Source organism: Aulonocara sp. 'chitande type north' Nkhata Bay, linkage group LG23 (genome assembly GCF_057382095.1).
Source record: "Aulonocara sp. 'chitande type north' Nkhata Bay isolate Kocher_YH1m ecotype deep benthic linkage group LG23, A_spYH_male_GT1.1, whole genome shotgun sequence".
In the NCBI taxonomy this organism is placed as follows: Eukaryota; Metazoa; Chordata; class Actinopteri; order Cichliformes; family Cichlidae; genus Aulonocara; species Aulonocara sp. 'chitande type north' Nkhata Bay.
The window spans coordinates 36068768-36091257 of NC_141365.1; the positions used below are offsets into that span (position 1 = coordinate 36068768).

The 22490-nt window shown below is 39.4% G+C and overlaps 1 protein-coding gene across 1 annotated transcript in view; it reads right to left on the minus strand.

Moving 5' to 3' along the window:
* The window catches only part of LOC147302344 (gamma-aminobutyric acid receptor subunit gamma-3-like), a 179048-nt gene that overhangs the window by 28159 nt on the left and 128399 nt on the right, over window positions 1–22490 (minus strand). The window contains exons 7-8 of the mRNA XM_086282567.1: window positions 19842–19979; window positions 1631–1783 (exon numbers count right to left, since the gene is read on the minus strand). Coding sequence (XP_086138693.1) covers window positions 1631–1783; window positions 19842–19979 — 291 coding nt within the window. The remainder of the gene's footprint in view (window positions 1–1630; window positions 1784–19841; window positions 19980–22490) is intronic.

The following is a 22490-nucleotide window of genomic DNA, read 5'->3' on the forward strand; positions in this document are numbered from 1 at the left end:
ACATAAATAAAATGTAATTTTCTCTGTAGCACTTCATGGATTTCATAAGCAACACACCTTAGTTGCTCTGTGAATTCTTTTAAAAAGCAGTTAAAAACGTTTCTGTTCAAACAAGCCTTTTGTTGATCTACGTATTTTATATTCTTTACATTATTTACATTTGATCTTTTACATTGTGTATAATTCTATTGATTGTATGGTTTATTTTAATATTTGTGTACAGCGCTTTGTGACTGCCTGTCTGTGAAAAGCGCTTAATAAATAAACTTTACTTACTTACTTTAGTTGTTCACACAAAGCACAAAGGTAAAAAAAACAATATATACAGCGTTATCTTCATTTTAGATGTCAAAAAGTATTTGCGGCTCCCAGTGGTTTTTTTTTGCGTGGAAACTGTGTCCAAGTGGCTCTTTGGGTGTTAAAGGTTGCTGACCCCTGCCCTAGCTCCTCAACCCTATGCCTAAACCCCCGAGGACTAAATCACCATAGATAATAATTCCTAACCCTGATGCCATATTAAGGCAAAGTGTTTGATGTGTGTCAGTGGAATCATTATTTACTATATTCCATGCCAAAACCAATGCCAGAACTTGTGGGGAAACAAGTTAATTACAATTTTTACTAAGTGACATATTCTAACTTAGGGTTAGAGGGTCAACTGCAAAGATGAGTTGGACTTCAAAGTGTTAACCAGTTAATTTGGTACAGGGGGCACTGGCGCTTAATTGGATTTTCAGTGAGAAAATATAATACATGTAATGTATTTGTTTGTTGCTGGTGTCTGCTTTAACCAGTTATCTCTGTATGCTTATCTGTGTGCCATATATCATCTAGTATGCACCTAATATCAAATTGTTCCCTACTCTACATCAACATTTTAGGTGTTTATACTGTGATCAGCATTCAGACGCCACAATCATTATTTTTAAGCCAGTACGAGATGTCACGGACAGTTTAAATACATTTCTATGTCCCCAAAATTCAGCTTTTGCTATCTCTTTAAAAAGTCAGGACCTCAAAGAGAATTTAATCAAAGCTCAGTGAATATGAACATTGTTTGTCCGCGCAGCATGAGCTTGTAATGAGGCACCCACAGGGGGGAAATAGAAGTCCTAACTAAATAAAATTATGAAGCTATGAATGGATGGGGTGGTCATGAACTCATCAAACACTTACCTCGAGTTCCATCTTAAATCAGCAGCACCTTGCACAACATCATCATCCACAGGAAAGCAAATGAACTAATGATAGGCATGCAGCAGAGAGGAAAATAATTCAAAACAGTTGTCAAGTCATGCAAGGAGAAAGAATAACACTACAACAAAGTACAAAACGGAAACAAGCAAGCTGATGGGACATGAATTTTCATGATGGTTTAATGCACCTCTAAATTCCCACTGTCACGTACATATTCATTTGCAAAGGACTAATATATTATGCCCATGCACACGTACTCAACAGTTTTGACTCCAAACGAATGCTAGGTGAATATATTCCGGTAATTTGAAAGATTTTACAGGTAACAACTGCAGTGACATAGATGAAGTGGCAATGGAGTTGGTATTTCATTCAAAAATAGATCCTTGGTATTGCTACCTAACTCAGATTGCAGAGAAATTGTGTAGCTTACCTAAAGCCGTCCTTGCAGGCGTGGCATCACTCTTGATCCAGAAGGAGACCCAGGAGAGAACCACAGTCAGGATGCAGGGGATGTAGGTCTGGATGGTGAAGTAGCCCATCCTCCTGCTGAGGTCGAAGTAAACGGTCATTAACACGTAGTCACCTGTTGAGGAAGGGAAAATGGAATGTGGAAACAACTGGCAAAAAAGTACAAATAATATAAGAAAGTCAGAAAAGATACTATCATGAAGTAATAATGCTGTCAAATCGAATAACACACAATAAATTTAAACTTTGCGTGTCAATACTTGTGCAGAAAAATGATGTATATTGTGAGAAAATGTCAACAAATTCTTTTGGAAACCACAGAATAAAGATCCATCTACAACTTCAGAATGTGGCTGAAAACTTCTACATTTTAAACGTTACTGTGATGTCAAAGAAAATTTATATTATAACCAGAAACTTCTAAAAGCTTGCTCTTTCTGCTTATTACTGCTTCCCAAAGTGTAGAAATGCAAAAAAGACTAAACAAGCTGCACAATAACTAAATCCATGACATTCTTTTGGGGATTTAACTTACTGTTAAATGAACAACATTGTGGAAATTGTGGTTAAATTGATAATACCAGTCAATAGAGACCGACACACAATGTAAGTACTTGTGGAAACTATTGCAAAAATAATAAAAGGGAAGCTTTGGAAGCTAGCCTGCACTGTGTGGCATGATTGCTGTAGAGTATTTTCATTGCTCTCAAAAGAAAGAAACCTTTGCTCATTTTTGCAGTTCTAAAATCCTCTTCAAGTTTTATAATACTGTAAGGTGACCCTGCTATTTTTTAGTTACACTTATATCCACTCACAAACTACCGATCTTCATCCCTGAGGATCCCGAGCAGCACACTGGCTCATATGTAATTAAAAAAGTCTGATGTCTAGCTGGAGGCTACATCATGCTGAGCTCTTAACTTCATCTCTGTCATCAAAACAAAGGATGGAAAAAGAATCTGAACATTAGACGGTATACTTTTTTCTGAACTTCATCAGAGCAGCAGTGACACTCACTAGATATTAAACAAAAGCAGAATTGTGCATGATGTGACAGAATGTAGGTGAAGCACTAACAAAAACAGCTACGGGTCAGTGAATGAAAACACCTCCCCAAAAAAGAGGAAAAAGAGATCTAAAGCATCTAAGGCTGTAAAGACCTACCACATATCTACAGACATAGGGATTGGGGCTCAGGATACAGATATATCCAGCCTGTATGTTGAAGTGTCTTTGGACAACATATTAAACCCCAGGTTGTCCTTAATCTATTCATTGAAATATGAATGTATGGTAAAGCACTTTGGCACAGAATAATGTGTTTGACTGGGCAAATGAGACTTGTACTGAAAGTCCTATATAGGTACCGTTCCACTTATCATTGTCTCTGGGCCAAATCTGGTTGGTCAGTCGTAACCTTTTTAGCCTAAAACCCTATACCCTTAATGATGAGTTATGACACACAATCTAATATCTCCATGTTTTTGTTGTTTCTACATTGTCAAAATCATGTTGGTCAAGGATCAGCATGGCAACTAACCAATGATGTTGTCTGAGGATTCAGTTATCATTAACCATGAAGATCAGTTAATGCTACTAAAAACTGTTGCTAGCAACCCGATATGAGTAACCTATGTTTGACTAACAGCAAAGCTAACTTGACAATGCATTTATTATATGCTATAAATTAATAAAGAAGACACTTGAAATGCTTACCAGTAAAGAGTTTTATATATAAAAAGGGCATATTTAAATTTTTCCTGCCACATTGCAAAGCTATGACATTCGATGATTGGTCGGTTGCAATGTTAATCCTGGACCAACATTATGATGATGATGCACGTACAACACCAACACGAGGATATCACATACACCCGTTTGGACACCTCAGTATGAATCAGTAAAGATGTAGTTTGATGTTTTTCCATGGTTCTAATGGTTTTTCCAAGGGTACAGGTAGGGATCGCCCTCACAGACCTTTAATGCACATCTGTTTTGTTTTGTCATTTTGTTCTGGAAGCATGCCAAAATATGTTAGACACTGCTCAGATCAGAAAAGACAAACAAAGGTTACCTGCAGGAGGGTAAAGAGTTAACACGTTTTTTGCTTGCTGGAAATATCTTCAGTATGTTTAATTAAGACCATTTTTGTGCATCAAAGTGAAGTAAAACTTCACTGAAATTCATCAAAATTGGAATTTTTGAAGACATCGTTTAGGACATAAAAAAAATCCTTTTTAATTGGTTATAAAATTGCTCTCCACAAATTAATTCAGCACCTTTTTCCAGCTTTCTCCTGTCCTTGTCTTTTTTTTCCCACCCCGCTCTGTCTGTCCTTCATATTTAATCCAGCAAAGGACTCAAAGAGAGGAGCATAGAGAAGCTTAATGGAGCCCAGAAAATAGTAGGAAAAACTTCTCTCTCACGAACAAGTGTATAATGGCACTGTCATCGTGAAAAGAAGATAAATGAGAAGAGTGGCAGAATTTACTCCGCTACCTTTCTAATGGTCCCACTACTGTAGGATGCTTGTTTAGCAGCCAATAATTGACAGGAGTGGGGAGATATTGAGCTACAACTCTTGCTGAACAAAAGCCATTGTTCGGAAACTTTGACAAAGGTCTACATATCACCCGAGTATTATTTTGAATATTTCTGAAGACTGCCTTTTGATAATAGGAGCTATTCAGATGATGTCATTTTGAATAAAACATCTGAATAAGGCAACCTTTTGTCCTCTAACAGCTGAATTCATGCTTTAGATTCAACTGAAATGATCACTTTTACTGGGTGTTCAGTGAAGTAGGAGTGCGGTGATGCTGGTGGTACTGAGTAGGGGGGGATCGCTTACGTGATTACGAATGTGCTCAGGGGCAGAGAGATTGGCACAGCCCTGGCAAGGTTTTGCATTTTGTGATTTTTTTTTTTAAGGCATACCAAATATGACCCCGAGGACCCCTCAGACATTGGAATACACCATTTACTGTCCAAGTGATATTTGTTGAAGCTAGGAATCTAAAATGCCCTTGAAAAGTGTTCAGTACTGGCACCACATTACTTATGCTGCATTCATTTTCTGGGGTCAGAAATTTACAAGTGGAAACTCCAGAGCTTGAAAAATAAAAAAATCCAAAACTCAGCAGCAATATGTGTTTCCATAAGTCATGACCTTAAAAATTACATCGCACTGTCTGATGTAGATACGGTTGCCTCTTGCAGTTCATCTTATATTCAAGATAACACAGACATCCATACGACCTTTATCTCAGGTCTTATTACATGACACTGACATCAGAATGTCAGTAAGAGATTTTTCAGTTTTCAGTCAGACACACTCCTCTGATATGCTGAGACACCCTATGGAATTTTATTTCCCACTGTATCTTATAAGTCTGAAATTCCCAAATTCAGACATCCAAATGATGTTCTTTAGAAACACCCCATGTCAGAGTGATCTAGCCGTCCTAAAAGTTCCCTGGAAGGCCTTCAGTTGATTGAATATGCTGCAGCAAGAGTTCTGATGAGGACTAAAAAAAGAAAGGAAAATCCAAAGTCAAATTTAAAAGGTTTCACCTCTCATACAAGATCTTGTCTGATCAGGCCCATGTTATCTTAACCTTCCTGCCTTCTTGGGACCTTTTTGTGCCACTGCTATGTGTTAAATGGCTGCCATTTCCACTGTGTTCAGTGGAATATAACCAAACTTGCCACAGGATAGTTTTTACCTGTCAATGTTAATATTCCAGTGTGAATTCCTTAAATCAGCCTAAAATGGCTGAGCAGCAGAAATCCCCACACCCATCACCCTGGGGACCATTTTCTGCCCATTGACTTCCATTATAAACGCTATTTTTCAACCCCAAATTATCATCATATGATTTTATTTTTTCTTCTTTTCTTGGATGTCAATGAAGACTCAGGGCCTTGAAGTTTAAATTTTTAAATTGCAAAAAAAATGCAAAAAAAATAATGGCAGGTCAAAATGTATGTTGGTGCCAATCTTTGGTCCATCTAAAGGCCTACTTATAATGACAATCACATATTACTTCAACTGGTTTTTTGTGGAAATATTTAGTTTTGTTTTTTGGTTTTTGGGGCTTATAACACAGGGCGCTCATGTAATAACACTGGGATTTGAAGGGTTAAAACAACGAAAATATAATTAAAACTTTACATGAATATTTCAGGGAGAAGTAGTTTTACAAGGTTGGCTAATTTAAAGTGGAATAAAATATGGATATATGGTCTTTTTATGGCGTGGCTGAGAATGGTCCCTAGGGTGATGGGTGTGAGTTTTTTAAAGGATGGCAGGAGGGTTAAAGACTTCATCGTTCCTTGTTATCCTAACAGAGCTCTTTACTTTAGACTGCAGGCTCACAGTGCTACTGGTTACTAGAGTTGGGAGGCAAAGCCTTCAGCTCTGGTGTTCCGTTGAACCAGCTCCCAGTTTGCATTCAGAAAACAGGACACTCTCCTATAAGATTAGGCTTAAAACTTTCCCTTTTGATAAATCTTATAGTTAGTGCTGGATCAAGAGTACCTGAACCCTTTCTTAGTTGTGTTGCAACAGGCCTAGGCTGCTGGGGGCTTCCCATGATGCTCTGAGTGTTTCTTCTTCATTCCCCTCTTTACACTCTCTAAGTATTGATGCACCACTCTGTATTTAATCTTTAGTTATTATTAATCTGGATCTCTTCCACAGTGTCACAACAGATGGCAGCCTGCTTCTGTAGGGGGTTTCTTCCTGTTGAGTTGAAGTTTCTCCTTTCCATTGTTGCCAAGTGCTTGCTCATAGGGGATTGTTTGATTGGTGGGATTTTTTATGTATTGCTGTAGGGTCTTTACCTTACAATATAATGCACCTTTAAGTGACTTCTGTTGTGATTTGGCACTATAAAAAAATTAATTGAATTTTTATATAATATATAGTTGAAGTAGATATCAATTGTCCTGCTCATTGACAGCCTTGGATATGTTTCACCTATTTCAAGTTAACATGCCTTCCCATCCAAAGTGTCCCTGACTGACATTAAAGAACAATTCACCACTCTACATGTAGGTCTTTTAAACATTGTGAATAAACCTCTGGTCTTTGATGAGAGAATGACGGGGGACAAGCACGTGAGGAACGCCATTGCTGGCTCTGCTCTCAGTGCCTTGAGATCAGTTACCATTTGCGTTTTGTGGGAAACCTAGCTAGCATTAGTACGTAAACAAGAACTCTCATTTATCATCTGCGCATGAGTTTTATCTCGCTAATCACCCCGAACCACATTTGCTAAAGACAAAACTTTTAATAACTCATTTAACACTTCAGTAATGAAAGCTTTGATGACTGAGACCTAATGCAAATCATTTTGTGTTTTCAGTATTTTATTGCTACTTTTCCTAAAGCACCAGTTGTAAAAATAAATAAATAAATAAATAATTAAAAAATCCTTCCCTACTTGTCATTGTCAGCTAATAGTTAATAGATAACTATGCTAGTATAGCTGCACTTAGTCAGACAAGAGCGCAGAGAGGTAAAGACATCCAGGAAGATCGTAGCAAGAGGCACAGCGGTATGTTTCAGTCTGGTCCAATTTGTCTTTTTAAAGACTAAAAGAAGTTTATATAAAACTTGTCAACTTTGTTAAGGAAAAAATCATGGTGCAACAGAGGAGTCAGAAAAGGCTCTCTTGGGGAAGCAGAAGGAAAGGTATCAAGCACATACTCAGCCTTATTGTTAAAATAGATACCTACTCCTACACCAGTTTCTGCTCAACTATTGTCATTGTCAAAGAGTAATGACATCTATGTGACCACTCAGCTGCCAAGTGAGCCGTTTTTCTTCAAGCTTACACTTAGAAAATCAATGTGAAAATTTCAAGAAGGGGCAGGAACCCTCCTTTTTTATGCGGGCGGTACCGATCGTCACTTGACTGGATCAAACACTTCTGTTGACAAGTTATTAATACAAGCTGGTGGCAGCACACAATGTGGATGACGCTGGATATGAAGTGCTTGTACAGCAGCGGAAGAGGTGACAGCACTCATCCAGAATCTTTCCATCATTTGTTCAGTGCTCCGTACACACACGTGTGACAAATTTCCTCAAATTAATCATTTTGCCAACGTGCTGAAAGACTTTAAAATATCATCTCCTGCTTTACTCATCAAAAGTAACCTGTATGCATGTGTATAGTAATGTGTGGTGGTTGTGCCGGGCAGTGTGTAATTTTTGAGTAGACTGACTGATACCTCTAGCCACGGGCTTGATTCATCATGCTGATTCTAGTAGAAATAGGAAAGTGTTATACTTTGTAGTAGCTGTGGATTGAGGTGCAAATGAAACTGTATTTTAGAGTAAAATCACTGAATTCTTTATTATAATTATACATGCTGTTTATAAGTCCCTGTGGCCACGTAAGTGACACTAAATAGGCTTGCTCCCTATTCCTTTAGTCAGGAACTTCAAAATAACCAGTCAAATGACTTCCAGGAGGAGTCGCCCGAACATTTCAAACTCCAATTAACATGAATGTCTAATAGGATAAAATCAAGACATGTTCTCATGGATAGATGTTGATGAAAACTGCAACTTTGGTAGAACCACAAAGCCCTGACCGAGTAATTCTAATGTTTAAAAGACAGACATATTTTCCTTAAACATGTCTTCTTTTTTATGGCCACTAGATGACTACAACTGTCTCAAAAAAACAAGCTTTTGCACAAAAATAAGGCTCCCCAATATGTTTGAACTGTTCACTTTTGAAATGGAAGGCAAATTATGATTGTTAAAGGGCACTATAGAAACGACCACCTTTGTCTGAACATATGACCCAAGTCAAATGTCATAGAGTTTAGAGACGCTCTGTTCCTAATCAGCATTTAGTTATTAAAGTTGTTCAGATCTCAGTGAGATTTTAAAAGAGGTTTGTTTTCTTTCCATCTTTAATTGAGCTCTCCAGTTAGGACTAGTTATTTTTTAAAACTGCCAAATACTGCTTACTTTGTGACTGCATGGATCATGCGTGATCCAGATCACTGATATGTTGCATTTAACATTTAACATGATCGTAAAGTGTAGAAAGCCAGTTAATCAGTTCTGAAACATTGTAAAAATTAAGCTTAATCTAGTGTAAAGGTTCATTAGTGAGGCTAATCAAGAATATTTTTTGTTAGGTATTAGCTTTAAATCATGATAGCTGTGATAAGAATGCCCCACTGTAATCATTTAAAATAAATTTAAAAAAAACTAAAAAGCTAAGAGGTTGTATGAGTGCAGACTGCAGAAGCAATAAATATAGATAATGCCGTTTCAGTTTCACGTTGAAGGTTAGAGCAGACTTTTGGGAGAGGAATGTTGTCCCATTTTTGTCTGATACAGGACTCTCAATGGTCCCGGATCTTCTTTGTAGTATTGCACCAGATGATCTGGACTACAGGTTCATCCCCCAGACTCTTGATGTCACTTTTCCAGATGTGCAAACTGCCAATTCCATAAGCACTAATACATTTCGATCATTGCCACAATCAGAGATGGTGGTGACAAACTGGATGTCTTTAGTCCAGATTAAAAAAAGAAAGAAGAAAAAAGACATTTGGCCTTTTCATTTCATTTCATTTCATTTCATTTCATTTGAAAAGAAATGAAATGAAATGAAAAGACATTTGGCCTTTTCCCTTGCATACAGAGATTTCTCCACATTCCCAGATTCTTTTCATGATATTATGTTTTATAGATGATGCAATATTCATGGTTTTTATAATTTAATGTTTAATGTTAATTTAATGGGACATTATTCTAAAATTGTTACACAATTTATAGATTTTTTTTTCTTTTTAGAGTTTAGTGAAACTCATCAGATAGTTGTTCAGGCTCACATTGACAAGAGTTGGCATAATAGAGACAAAATGTGCAGTGTATCTACCATAAATCCCGGACTACAGAGCGCACCTGATTAAAAGCCGCATGCTCTAATTGTAGAAAGAAAACCAATTTTGTACTTGTACAGGCCGCACCGTATTTTAAGCCGTATGCGTTTCACCTGTAATATGAGATATTTACAGAGAAATACTACACGTGAGGATTTTTAACGTTTAATTTAATCCGTAAGGTAACATAAATGTTATGGTAACATACAAAAATACATTCTGCAAATGCTTTTTTTTCCTCGAACAGCGCCTGTAACACGGCTACCTTTAAATATACGTACGTATCGGTAACACACAAATTACGTTGCTTATGGGTTTTTTACGGAGCAGTGCACAAACAACATTACAACGTCTCTTAACAACCGATAAAAATATATACCGTATATATACACTACTTATCATTTTGATTGGTCTACTGTTACCAGGCAAAATGTTTTTGGCCGCATGGAAAAAAAAATGCATTAACCGCACGTCAGTATAAGCCACAGTGTTCACAGTGTGGGGAAAAAGTAGCAGCTTATGACCCGAAAACTACGGTAATTAGTTTTTTATGAGTATAACTCCTTGTACCTTCGTTTTTGGAGTCTGCCAAGCCCTGCTGGCTGTCAATATAAAAATGTCATATTAAAAAGGGATTCTTGCAATCAGATTGTGTAATAAAGGGAATCTGATTCTTTTTCTCTGCAGCGACAATCTTAATCACAGCACAGTCAGTCCAACATAAAACTACTTGGTTTTTCTTCCATTTCACCTTATAAAACTATTTCATTATACTTAATGTTCCCATTAATGTCTAGGATGATATATGTTGTACTACTAAAGCAGATTAAAGGCCTATTAGAAGTGGAACAACAGGAGTAAATAAAACAACTGTTTATTGTAGCTTGAATTGTTCTCCGTATTTGCACTCCACAAGTTATTGTTGCAAATACCATAATGCCATCTACCTTATGTAATATTAATGCATACTATAATATGAATGAATATGTGGAGGCTGGAGCATTGTACCTTCCCAGATAGACAGCCACCAGGTGCAGCATGGTGACTTTTGGGCTCTAAATGTGTATCGTAACAAGCAAACCCTGTGTTTACATTTTGCTTGGACAGTAATAACCCCTCTGTTTATACTCTTCTGCAGAATAATTATTAGCCTGAGTGGGCTGTCCTACAGTTGTCTACAGACTCTGCATGCCATACTACTTTCCGTTTGGGAAGCTGCAAGGAAAATTCATGGGAAAGCTGTTTTATTAATGAGCTCAGCACAAGTCAGCTTGCCCCTGCTTTCAACATGTATCAGAGTCTTCCTGTCCTAAGTTTTAAAAGTTTTCTACACTTTTGTAAATATAATTTGAGTAAACTATGCCATCACAGTGCAAAAACTATTAATAATTTATTGAAGGGCTGCTTTGAAACTACTCATTGGGCTATCCACCCGCTCACAATGAACTATTTTCTGGTGTTTGCCATGTAAAATGCTAGTTTAAGCAACATTTGGGATGCTTTAAGTTATTTTTCGATAGCTGAACCACTGCCTAAGGATTGGTAACAAACTAATTGTTGGGATGAGATTCTGCTGATGCAATTTGTTCATTTTGTAAAGAAAACGCCTCTAAATGTTACTTTTCTTACTCATTTTTTAATTTGTTGGCTATCCTGCAGGAGGACGGAGGACTCACTTTTGGAGAAGCCTGCATATATGTCGACACCAGCGACATGCCAGTGATGGTAAATTAGAGACCAACTCCAGTTATTTGAAGAGCCAAGTGATTCGTATGGTTTTGGTTAGTCAGTAGCATCGCTTGGCTAGTGATGAGTGGCCTGGTCTGGTTTTTAACTGCCTGGAGATAAGTCCATAGCTAAATCACTTACTCACTCAAACACAGAAATAAGCTTCTCTGACCTCACAGCAGTATTATTTTTGGGGGGGATTAAGGGACCTTGAGTAGGTCTTAATGAGTGAACTGAAGGTTTCCCCAGCCAGGTTTATCCTGACCTATGGGCTCTCTGATCCTCAGGCTGCATAACGATAATGAAAATGTTCTCTGAAAAGTTCCAAGACTGAACTATAATATTTAATTTTAACATGTGTGCAGCAAATTGTCTGATTTAATTGTCTGATTTGCTGATTTAGAAGAAGAGCTGAAATGAAACCACATGGGTTTTAATGGTAGAAACCATCATTTTTATTCACAGGTATTAGTAACTGTAGTTATCAAACTAAGTTAGCTCTAAACATTATTTGTTTAGCTCAAGGAAACCTGTAAAGGATAAATCTAAAAGATAAGTCAAACCTTATCTGTAAAAGATAAGACAAATGTTCCGGCGCCCCCCGCGTGTGGCAGCCTGTTACAGCAGCTCTGCTCATTCTGAGCTTCTTTCTTATCTTCTCTTTATTTTCTCGTAATCTTTTGTAACTAAAGTTTTAGCAATTTTTTAAAAACAAATTTCCCACAAGTGGGACTAATAAAGGTTATCTTATCTAAACTATAGACCATACATAAAAGGTGGACATCATAGGTTTGTAGAGGTACTAAGTAACTATAAAGATAATAGAAAATGTAACACACCAGATTGATGTGCTTGGAGAAAAGCTTCCTAGGCTGCGTTTGGTAGAGTGTAAACCTTCCCAAATCCACTTAAGACCGGAGCAGAGCTGTTAAGTTGATATGATCCAGGTCCAGCTTTCACACAGTAGTAAAATCCTAAAAAATGAATGTGTCAGTCTTCAAAATACTATTTTCAGCATAACCTGTAAGCCCACAGACTAATGTAAACCTGTTAACAACAGCACCTTAAATTGGAGTGTTAAGCTTTAATCCATTTGTTACAGTTTTGCTCTTGTGTTATTGCTTTAATAAACATCACTGCTTCTGCTTCAACTAAATCGACTCATCTGCTGTTAAGCGGATTGTTAAGCTACGAGTGGGCAATCACTGTTCAAGGGAAGGGAAAGAATCAGAGACCGCACAATTAAATTTTGTAATGTCTGTTTGCCTGCTGGTAGTGGTCATGTCCGGGTTAATGGCCAATATTGAATGACTATGAGAAGGAACATCATATGGAAAATGCGAATCGTGAGGAGAGTGAGGGCTTGGGATTTTCACCTTTCTCTCAACAGAAGAAGTCTTTGTAAAAAGATCTTTGAAATTTTTCTGCATAAAAGGGCATCATAAATGCTTTTGGAGAACTTGAAGTGGGATGGTTAAATAAAAAGCTGAAGTGTTTGGGATTCCACATCGGGGCCTTTTGAAGAAGACACTGCTGAATTGATAACGATGGTGGATTTGCAGCGGGGTGTCCCCAGTGGCGCTGTGGCCAGGGATCTGTCCACTCCGTCCTCATTAAAACAGCCCCATACCCATGTGTTTATGAGGGATGAAGGGTAAAGCACAAAGAGGGAGACAGAGGGAGAGGAAAAGAAGGATAAGAAGAAGCGAAACGCAGCACTTTCGAGGTTTGTCATGATGTAAATTAATGATAGGTATTTTTAGCTGGGGATCTAATCATCATGTGTGTGGAGACAGCACTCCAGCAAAGTGAAACAGGAAAAAGAAACGAGGTAATAAATGAGAAAATGGCTAATTTTCTTGAACAGCATGAGGTAGATGTGTAGGTTTGCCATTGCTTTTGAGCAGCTCAGCAGAAAATTAGCTTGGATGTGTTTTGACGATACAGCAGGAGTCCAGGAAAACGTATAATCTATAAGGCCGTCACTGTTGGAATGAGAGTGTTCATCAGTCACTTTGATTTTTCATTTTGTATTGTGATCAGAAACACAAAGATGAAACACTATTTTTTTCTTATATATAAACAGGGGATTTCATCAGTATTCACAGTGGGTAATCAATCAATCAAAAAACCACAAGGTATAAACCTTTAAAAAAAATATTATAATTATAGGCCGTCACTGTTGGAATGAGAGTGTTCATCAGTCATATATATATATATATATATATATATATATATATATATATATATATATATATATATATATATATATCTATCAAGCTCCCAGGCCTCTGGTAGAGGACCCGAGCTTGAAGGATAAACCGCCTGCAGGGGCGTGCTGGGTGTTTTTTATATATATATATATTAAATAAGAAAAAAATAGTGTTTCTGATCACAATACAAAATGAAAAATCAAAGTGACTGATGAACACTATATATATATATAAAAAAAAAAACACCCAGTACGCCCCTGTGGGCAGTTTATCCTTCAAGCTCGGGTCCTCTACCAGAGGCCTGGGAGCTTGAGGGTCCTACGCAGTATCTTAGCTGTTCCCAGGACTGCGCTCTTCTGGACAGAGATCTCCGATGTTATTCCCGGGATCTGCTGGAGCCACTCGCCTAGCTTGGGAGTCACCGCACCTAGTGCTCCGATTACCACGGGGACCACTGTTACCTTCACCCTCCACATCCTCTCGAGCTCTTCTCTGAGCCCTTGGTACTTCTCCAGCTTCTCGTGTTCCTTCTTCCTTCGAATGTTGGAACACTGAGCTACTAGTTGTTTCGACGTCATTGTGGATGTTGGGTATCGAAGAATCCATAGGTCCCTCATCCTATTCATGTAGCCCCTTCCGCCGGGGTTACTTGCGTAGTAGCATTCCAACAACGCCCTGTTTTCGTCTCTTGCCCACCGAAGCCTTCTTGTTCCAGTAGCCCACTTTTCGTCAGGGTGCCCTGGTTCCTCAACACCTGACACGGACCTTGTTGATCCGGGCGACGTCCGAGCCGGCATGCCTTCATATTTATCTGTCTCGCTCATGTCTGCGGTAGGCTTGCTTAGCATAGGCTTGCTTAGCATATATATATATACCTGAGGCCTTGGAAACTGCCAAGCAAAGACTCACAGCCTTGGCCAGCCGCTTGAGGAGGTACACCAGAGAGATAGAAGGCAGGAGAATAAACCAGCTGTTCTCCACAGAACCAGCAAAGGTGTACTCTCAGTGGCAAGGGAACAATAATAATAAGAGAACAGCACCACCAAGGCTGGAGACGGAGCAATACTGGAAGAGCATATGGGAGAAGGACGCAACCCATAACAGCAATGCTCAGTGGCTAGTGGATCTGAGGGCAGACCAAAGTTACCTCCCTGAACAGGGTCCAGTAACCATCACAGTGGCAGATATCCAAGAAAGGGTCTCCAGTATGAAGAGTTGGACAGCACCAGGGCCCGACATGGTTCACGCCTACTGGCTAAAGAAGCTGACTGCACTCCACGAGCGTCTGGCAGCACAAATGAACCAGCTGCTAGTTAACGAGAGACACCCGGAATGGCTAACCGAAGGTCGGACGGTCCCAAGGACCCCAAGAAGGGACCGGTCCCCTCCAACTACCGACCAATAACCTGCCTCAGTACTACATGGAAGCTCCTGTCAGGCATCATATCGGCTAAGATGAACAGGCACATGGGTCAATACATGAGCGGGACACAGAAAGGAATTGGCAAGAATACCAGAGGCGCAAAACACCAGCTACTGGTAGACAGAACAGTCAGCCGAGACTGCAAGACCAGACTGACCAACCTGTGCACTGCCTGGATTGATTACAAGAAGGCCTATGACTCAATGCCCCACAGCTGGATACTGGAATGCCTAGAATTGTACAAGATCAATGGGACCCTAAGAGCCTTCATCAGGAACTCAATGGGGATGTGGCGTACAACACTAGAGGCCAACTCCAAGCCCATAGCACAAGTCACCATCAAGTGCGGGATCTACCAAGGAGATGCTCTGTCCCCACTGCTGTTCTGCATAGGCCTGAACCCCCTCAGTGAGATCATTAACAAGACTGGCTACGGACTACAGAACGGAGCAGTTGTCAGCCACCTCCTGTACATGGATGACATCAAGCTGTATGCCAAGAGTGAACGAGACATCGATTCACTGATCCACACTACCAGGCTATACAGCAATGACATTGGAATGTTGTTCGGACTGGAGAAGTGTAGTCGGATGGTAACAAAGAGAGGGAAGGTAGTCAGAACTGAGGGGATTGAACTACCAGAAGGCAACATTGCAGACATAGAGGACAGTTACAAGTACCTGGGGATCCCGCAGGCGAATGGGAACCATGAAGAGGCCGCTAGAAAAGCTGCAACCACCAAGTACCTGCAGAGGGTCAGGCAAGTCCTGAGGAGTCAGCTGAATGGTAAGAACAAGATCCGGGCCATCAACACGTACGCCCTGCCCGTGATCAGGTACCCTGCTGGGGTAATAGGCTGGCCAAAGGAGGAGATAGAAGCCACTGACATAAAGACAAGAAAGCTCCTTACCATGCAAGGAGGGTTTCACCCCAAGTCCAGCACCCTGAGGCTGTACGCTAAGCGGAAGGAAGGGGGCCGGGGACTGGTGAGTGTCAGCACCACAGTCCAGGATGAGACAACGAACATCCAAGAATACATTGGGAAGATGGCCCCAACTGACCGAGTGCTCAGTGAATACCTCAGGCAGCAGAAACCCAAGAAAGAGGAGGGAGACAAGGAACCATCATGGAAGGACAGGCCCCTGCACGGTATGTACCACCGGCAGATAGAGGAGGTGGCTGATATCCAGAAATCCTACCAGTGGCTGGACAAAGCTGGACTGAAAGACAGCACAGAGGCACTAATCATGGCAGCACAAGAACAAGCTCTGAGTACAAGATCCATAGAGGCTGGGGTCTATCACACCAGGCAAGACCCCAGGTGCAGGCTGTGTAAAGATGCCCCAGAGACAATCCAGCACATAACAGCAGGGTGCAAGATGCTAGCAGGCAAGGCATACATGGAACGCCATAACCAAGTGGCCGGCATAGTGTACAGGAACATCTGTGCCGAGTATAACCTGGAAGTCCCGAGGTCAAAATGGGAGATGCCCCCAGGGGTGGTGGAGAATGACCGAGCTAAGATCCTGTGGGACTTCCAGATACAGACGGACAAAATGGTGGTGGCTAACCAACCGGACATAGTGGTGGTAGACAAACAGAAGAAGATGGCCGTAGTGATCGATGTAGCGGTTCCGAATGACAGCAATATCAGGAAGAAGGAACACGAGAAGCTGGAGAAATACCAAGGGCTCAGAGAAGAGCTCGAGAGGATGTGGAGGGTGAAGGTAACAGTGGTCCCCGTGGTAATCGGAGCACTAGGTGCGGTGACTCCCAAGCTAGGCGAGTGGCTCCAGCAGATCCCGGGAATAACATCAGAGATCTCTGTCCAGAAGAGCGCAGTCCTGGGAACAGCTAAGATACTGCGCAGGACCCTCAAGCTCCCAGGCCTCTGGTAGAGGACCCGAGCTTGAAGGATAAACCGCCCACAGGGGCGTGCTGGGTGTTTTTTTTTTTTTATATATATATATATATACATATACATATACATATATATACACATATACATAAATGGATTCCCAAGGTATATGGTCTGACACAGTTACCTCGTACCTAATAGTCATGTTTGCTAAAGCTGCATGTCCATCAGCTGTACAGATACAGTGGTCCAGCCATGATGTACTATGCCAGGCTTCACTTATGTATGTATAGCTATCTGCAGGCAGTAACACTTTGGTAGACAAAAATTATATTAGATATTATATTAGAATTATCCTAATATAATATCTAATATAATTTTAATATAGTTCAACAAATAAAGTTCCAAACAAAATCTAGGTAAATTCATACTTTTATTTATTTATTTTTTACCATACTGATAAAGTTTATAGTTAAGGTTGGACCAGGTGACCCCAAATCCTCCCTTAGTTATGCTGCAGTAGGCCTAGGCTGCTGGTGAAGTTTTCCATGATCTTTGTGTTTCTTTGCGCCACTTTATATTTAATCATTAGTTATTATTAGGCTTTTGTGAAGGACTGTGGTTGTCCCCTCCCTAAGCCTGGTTCTGATTTCTTCCTGTTAAAAGGGAGTTTTTCCTCCCCACAGTTGTAGAGTGCTTTCTCAGAGGAGGTCGTTTGATTGCTGGGGTTTTCATTGTATTAATAGAGCTGACTGTTTTTATGATTTGGTGCTATATGAAGAAAAAAATAATTATTTAACTGTTTGAACTATCATTTTAAGAAAAAAAACAGTAGCTCATTTTAAATTTAATGGCAGCAACATGCCAACTGCTTTGCAACTAGGTTTGTTAAAGCATGTATCCCATCCGTGTATGCCAATCAAGCAGTAGTGTAGAAAAGGTCACAATAGCAAGTCTTTTCCAAAAGGTGTGAAACATCCACAAATTGTATGGGTACAATGCACAGACACACATATCTACTAATTACTGATAAGTAACAATCTGAAAAAAAAAAAACACTAGGAATTCACAAACCAAAACTGAATCACAAACTTCTTGCATGGCTGGAAATTACCGAGGTTATGTTCAATTACTCCAGTTAGTGGAAATGAGACCTAACAGACCCTGAAGCTATAAAAACCTGTATCAGAGCAGTCAAAGCAAAAATGACCTAAAAGAAAATTAACTACCATACAGATGTTATAAAGGGGGAAACTATACATAGAAGTTAAAAGTTGGGCCTCTATCTTTAAGAGTCTGTAGGGACAGACTTGATTATGAAATCAGCTTCCCAGTTGGCTTCATTTGGTTTTTTAAATATATCATTGTACTTGATGAACTCTCACCTTTGTTCTTTGCTGAGGCAAAGCTTTGGTTGCACTTTTAGAACATAATATAGCAAAATTTCATTTTTTTTTAATTGTACATCAGCCCTCCCCACTAAAAAGCATAAAAATAGATCTGAAACAAATAAACTAAACCAGCACCAGCAAAGAAATTTCTGTTAGGTCGAATATTTCTTTGTTGTAACAATGATTCTTGGCAATAAATCTTATGCTGTTGGAAAGCCTGTTTATTTCCCCTTAGATGATACAACATTAAACCCTTGACATTTCTCTGTCAATGCCAAACAGTTTATTTTGCCATTGACTGCTGTTTGGTGTGATTTACTGGATTGGGTGATTGAAGTCTGAAGAAACAAATCAAATTATCCAAATCAGTCAAGGGTAGTATGTTTACAGCAGACACCAACTGAACACTATAGCAAGGTCCATGTTCACAGATGCCGCTATTTGTAGGTACACACCTGATTTCACCTGAAGTTCAAAACAAGAATCAGTAGCACAATAAGCTGTTTGGCACTCACAGAGACAATTTGGTTGGTTTTTCAAGGGCACAACCCACATACTCAACTCTGCATTGTATTTTTCTTACAAATGTGGCAAAATTTAATGGGAAATAAATATGCTTATCAAACTATATAAGATTTATTGCCAAGAAGCATTGTTCCAACAAAGAAATAACCGGCCAAACATACGCTTCCTTACTTTTTATACAGTTTATACGCTGTATTTAAGCACTGGAAAGAAAATGACTACAAAAAAGGACAATGCTTCTACATTTTGCAAAACAAGAATAAAGCAGTACAACTTATTATCACCTTAATTTGATGCCACTCCCTGTTATCACTCTCCTAATCATACTCTACTTCCTCAAATATTAATGAATGAAGGTTCAGCTCTTAGAAAGCTGAATCCGGTCACATTATGCAGATCTGAGCACGTCTCTCCGAAGACAAAAGAGCACATGGCTGAAACCACGGGGAACATGCAACTCATAAACAAGGTTAAAAGGGGTTAACAATTGGTGTGAAGTGTTCTTTGAGATAGATCCGTCGTTCATTATGCCTCATTTTTAAGCCAGTCAGTATCAGTTTTTATCTCCAAGGGTCATGTGGAAGAATGAATATACATTAAGAGCTTGTCCCAAATGTGCATGTAGTTATAGGAACTTGTTGGGGCAACAGTACTTTTTTCTTTCCTAAACTTACATTAAATTGTCAAAGTATACAAGGTCTAACAGCATGGGAAGGGAGATGGAAAGAAGTGAATAATTAAACTTCCTTTTTAATGTTTAATCTTGGTGATTAATGTCAGTGGAAAAACCTATTTGGCCTTACACCCGAGGGGAATACTTATGAGCTTTGAGCTTGTAGTTATATGATTACATTTATGGGCATGGTGCTAATCTTAACGTGTGCGAAGCTTGAGGCGCCAAGGTAGTGAAGCAGCACGAGAGGCTGAACAGTTCTTCAGCTTAACTGTGAACCCCTGACAACTCCAGTTGCCCTGTGACCTCCACTATTGCCTATTTTCTTTAGTTTCTTACTATTATTTGTCAAAAATGAATGAAATGCTATAGTTCAGCACGTTCTCTCTCACTGAAGTGAAGAGTTCTCAACCTTTCCTTGAACTTTTCTCAGCACTTTACTTACCAGCCGTAGTCGTGAGGACATCCGTAGTGTTTCTGAGCCCCATGAAGTCAAACTGGTAAAGCCTCCAGTATTTCTGATCAGATGTCTCCACTGAGTTTCGCTTCCATTTGTACACAATCTCATCTCGTGGGTAGCCGTCTAGAAACCACATGGAGAATTTGGTGTAAATGAAAGAATATGAAAGGGAGAGAAAGGTAGAAATAAAAGTTGAAATAAAGAATACAGAAAAGATTGTTGCAACAATGCAGTTTTTATTTTATGCCTAAATTATATATGTTATATACAGCCAGTTTTTGTTAGTAGTTGAGTGGACTGCAGACCAACTGAACAACTTGTTTCCTTGAAATCTATTATGCACAACCATAGTGAACAAATTCTCTTGAATTATTTACTGTAGTTTTCATCTTAACCTCTTAAAGTAACATACATCCGATGGCAGTGTTGGGAAGGTTACTTTTAAAATGTATTCCACTACAGATTACAGAATACATGCCCCAAAATGTATTTTGTAACGTATTCCGTTAGTAACGTATTCTGAATACTTTGGATTACCTATTATATTATCATGCTTTTTACAACTACATGAATGTGAATTATTACTTTTACTGAAGGTTACTCGCCATACCAATACCGACTAGATTTTTAAATCTTAATATAAAATGAGTAACAGTAGGGTGGACATTAGGTAAGGCTGCATTTTTTGCAGCGATCTCATATAGAAAACTGTTTCATGCGTATATAAAACAGGTCTGCGGCTCCGAACCGTAGTAAAGGGACCTCTGGCTAATACGTCGGGTTCTGTGTTGGGCTCGTAGCTGAAAACTAGCTTTAATTTGTTATCTGGGTCAGCTTTGCTAGCGAGAGACAGAGAGAGGCGTTGAAAGGCTGTTTCAACATAACTTATTGTTTCGGAGAAAAACACGAAAAAACTGTACAGTCGAGTCTTAATAGCTTACTTACAACTGGGCTCGTCAGGCACTCTTTTTGGCTGCAGTGGTTATTATTATATTTACATGCTTCCAGCTCCCGTTTCTGCTCGGTGACAGCTCGTACTTTTCCACTCTCCTTTTTCTCCCTCCCTCGCTCACAGACACATAACGGGTAAGGCAGTCCATTCTCCCTGCAGCACGGACTACACTGCCCATGAGGCTACATTCTTAGGGCGATGCCTATAACACTCTGCCTATTGCCTTCATATTAAATCATTTTTGTGAATAATTTTTTAAAAATATTTCTTCACGTCATTATGCAGCCGCAAGTATATGGCGTTATTTTTGTGAATATTACAAAAATACATTTTTTTGCATGCAGCAATGAGTTTTGTTCACTCAAATTTAGCTTTTCTTCGCTCAAAATAAATTTCTCCTTATAACGCACCTGCAAATCTGTTTTTACGTGTGCTCAAATTTTTTTTTACGTGCGCTCAGAATAGTGGCACAAAAATAACGCCATACAAGTAGGGGTGACATGGGCCGCGAGATTGAGATACAGGCATTAGAGCCTCTTAATGCGCGTTTTGTTTGGGGCATGGAAACCAAAAATAGAGAGGGCATAGCCGAACATATGAAACAGGAAAAAACCACCATGTAATCCCTTTATTTCAGCAAAGTAACTGTTTTCTGAATACCACCTTTTTAAATGGTAACTGTAATGGAATACAGTTACGCATATTTTGTATTTTAAATACGTAACGGTGTTCTGACAAACCATCCTACTTTGGCAAAACGTCCTACCATAAGTAGTTTATGCACATTTCTGCTGTCACAGAGTAACTCCAGCACCAATTTAAGTAGGTATGACGGTTTGCCACTTAACTTTGCCCATTAAAGTATGCTTGTAGGTAACATTCACAAAGATAGCATGGTTTGGCACTTAATCTTACCCGTCAGAGTATGTTTCTAGCTCTTATTAAGAAAGGCAGGATGATTTGCCACTTAATTTTAGCTGTTAAAGTATGCTTCTAGCTCAGATTAACAAAAGTAGGACGATTTGCCACTTAATTTTAGCTGTTTAAGTATGCTTGTAGGTGACATTCACAAAGGTAGGATGGTTTGGCAGTTAATTTAACCCATCAGAGTATTTTTCTAGCTGATATTCACAAAGGTAGGACGGTTCGCCACTTAATTTCGTGTTGTGCGCATGCGCAGAAACAACAGGTAGGATGGTTTGCCAGGTAGGATGGATTCCCAGAACAACAGCGGTACATGTAATCCGTTACTCCCCAACACTGTCTGATGGCCAGTAAACGGTTTACTGGTAGGGCTAGGGTGTTGTTGAGTCTCATGGTAAACAACACAGTTCCAGAAAACAGAAGTCATCTATCAAATCATCTCTCTAAGATGCAATTTGGGCATTATAAGATAGTCATTTGGGAATACCAAATAGGTAAAAATTACATATTATGGGTAGAAATGAACCTAGCCCAAGCCTAACTTTACATGGGTCACAGGCAACCTAGCAGATGATGAGGTTAGCGCATGCTTTGAGTCACGAACCCGGTATTTTTTAGGGTACCAAACAAATTCCATTGTTATTATAATAGCGAGAAATTGATTCAAATTAAATAAGTTGCTGCCAAACTTTGCTATTGGAGCATATTTGGGTTGAGCTGCTGTTGCCTAAAGAGTAGTGCTGTTACGTTACAAGAAA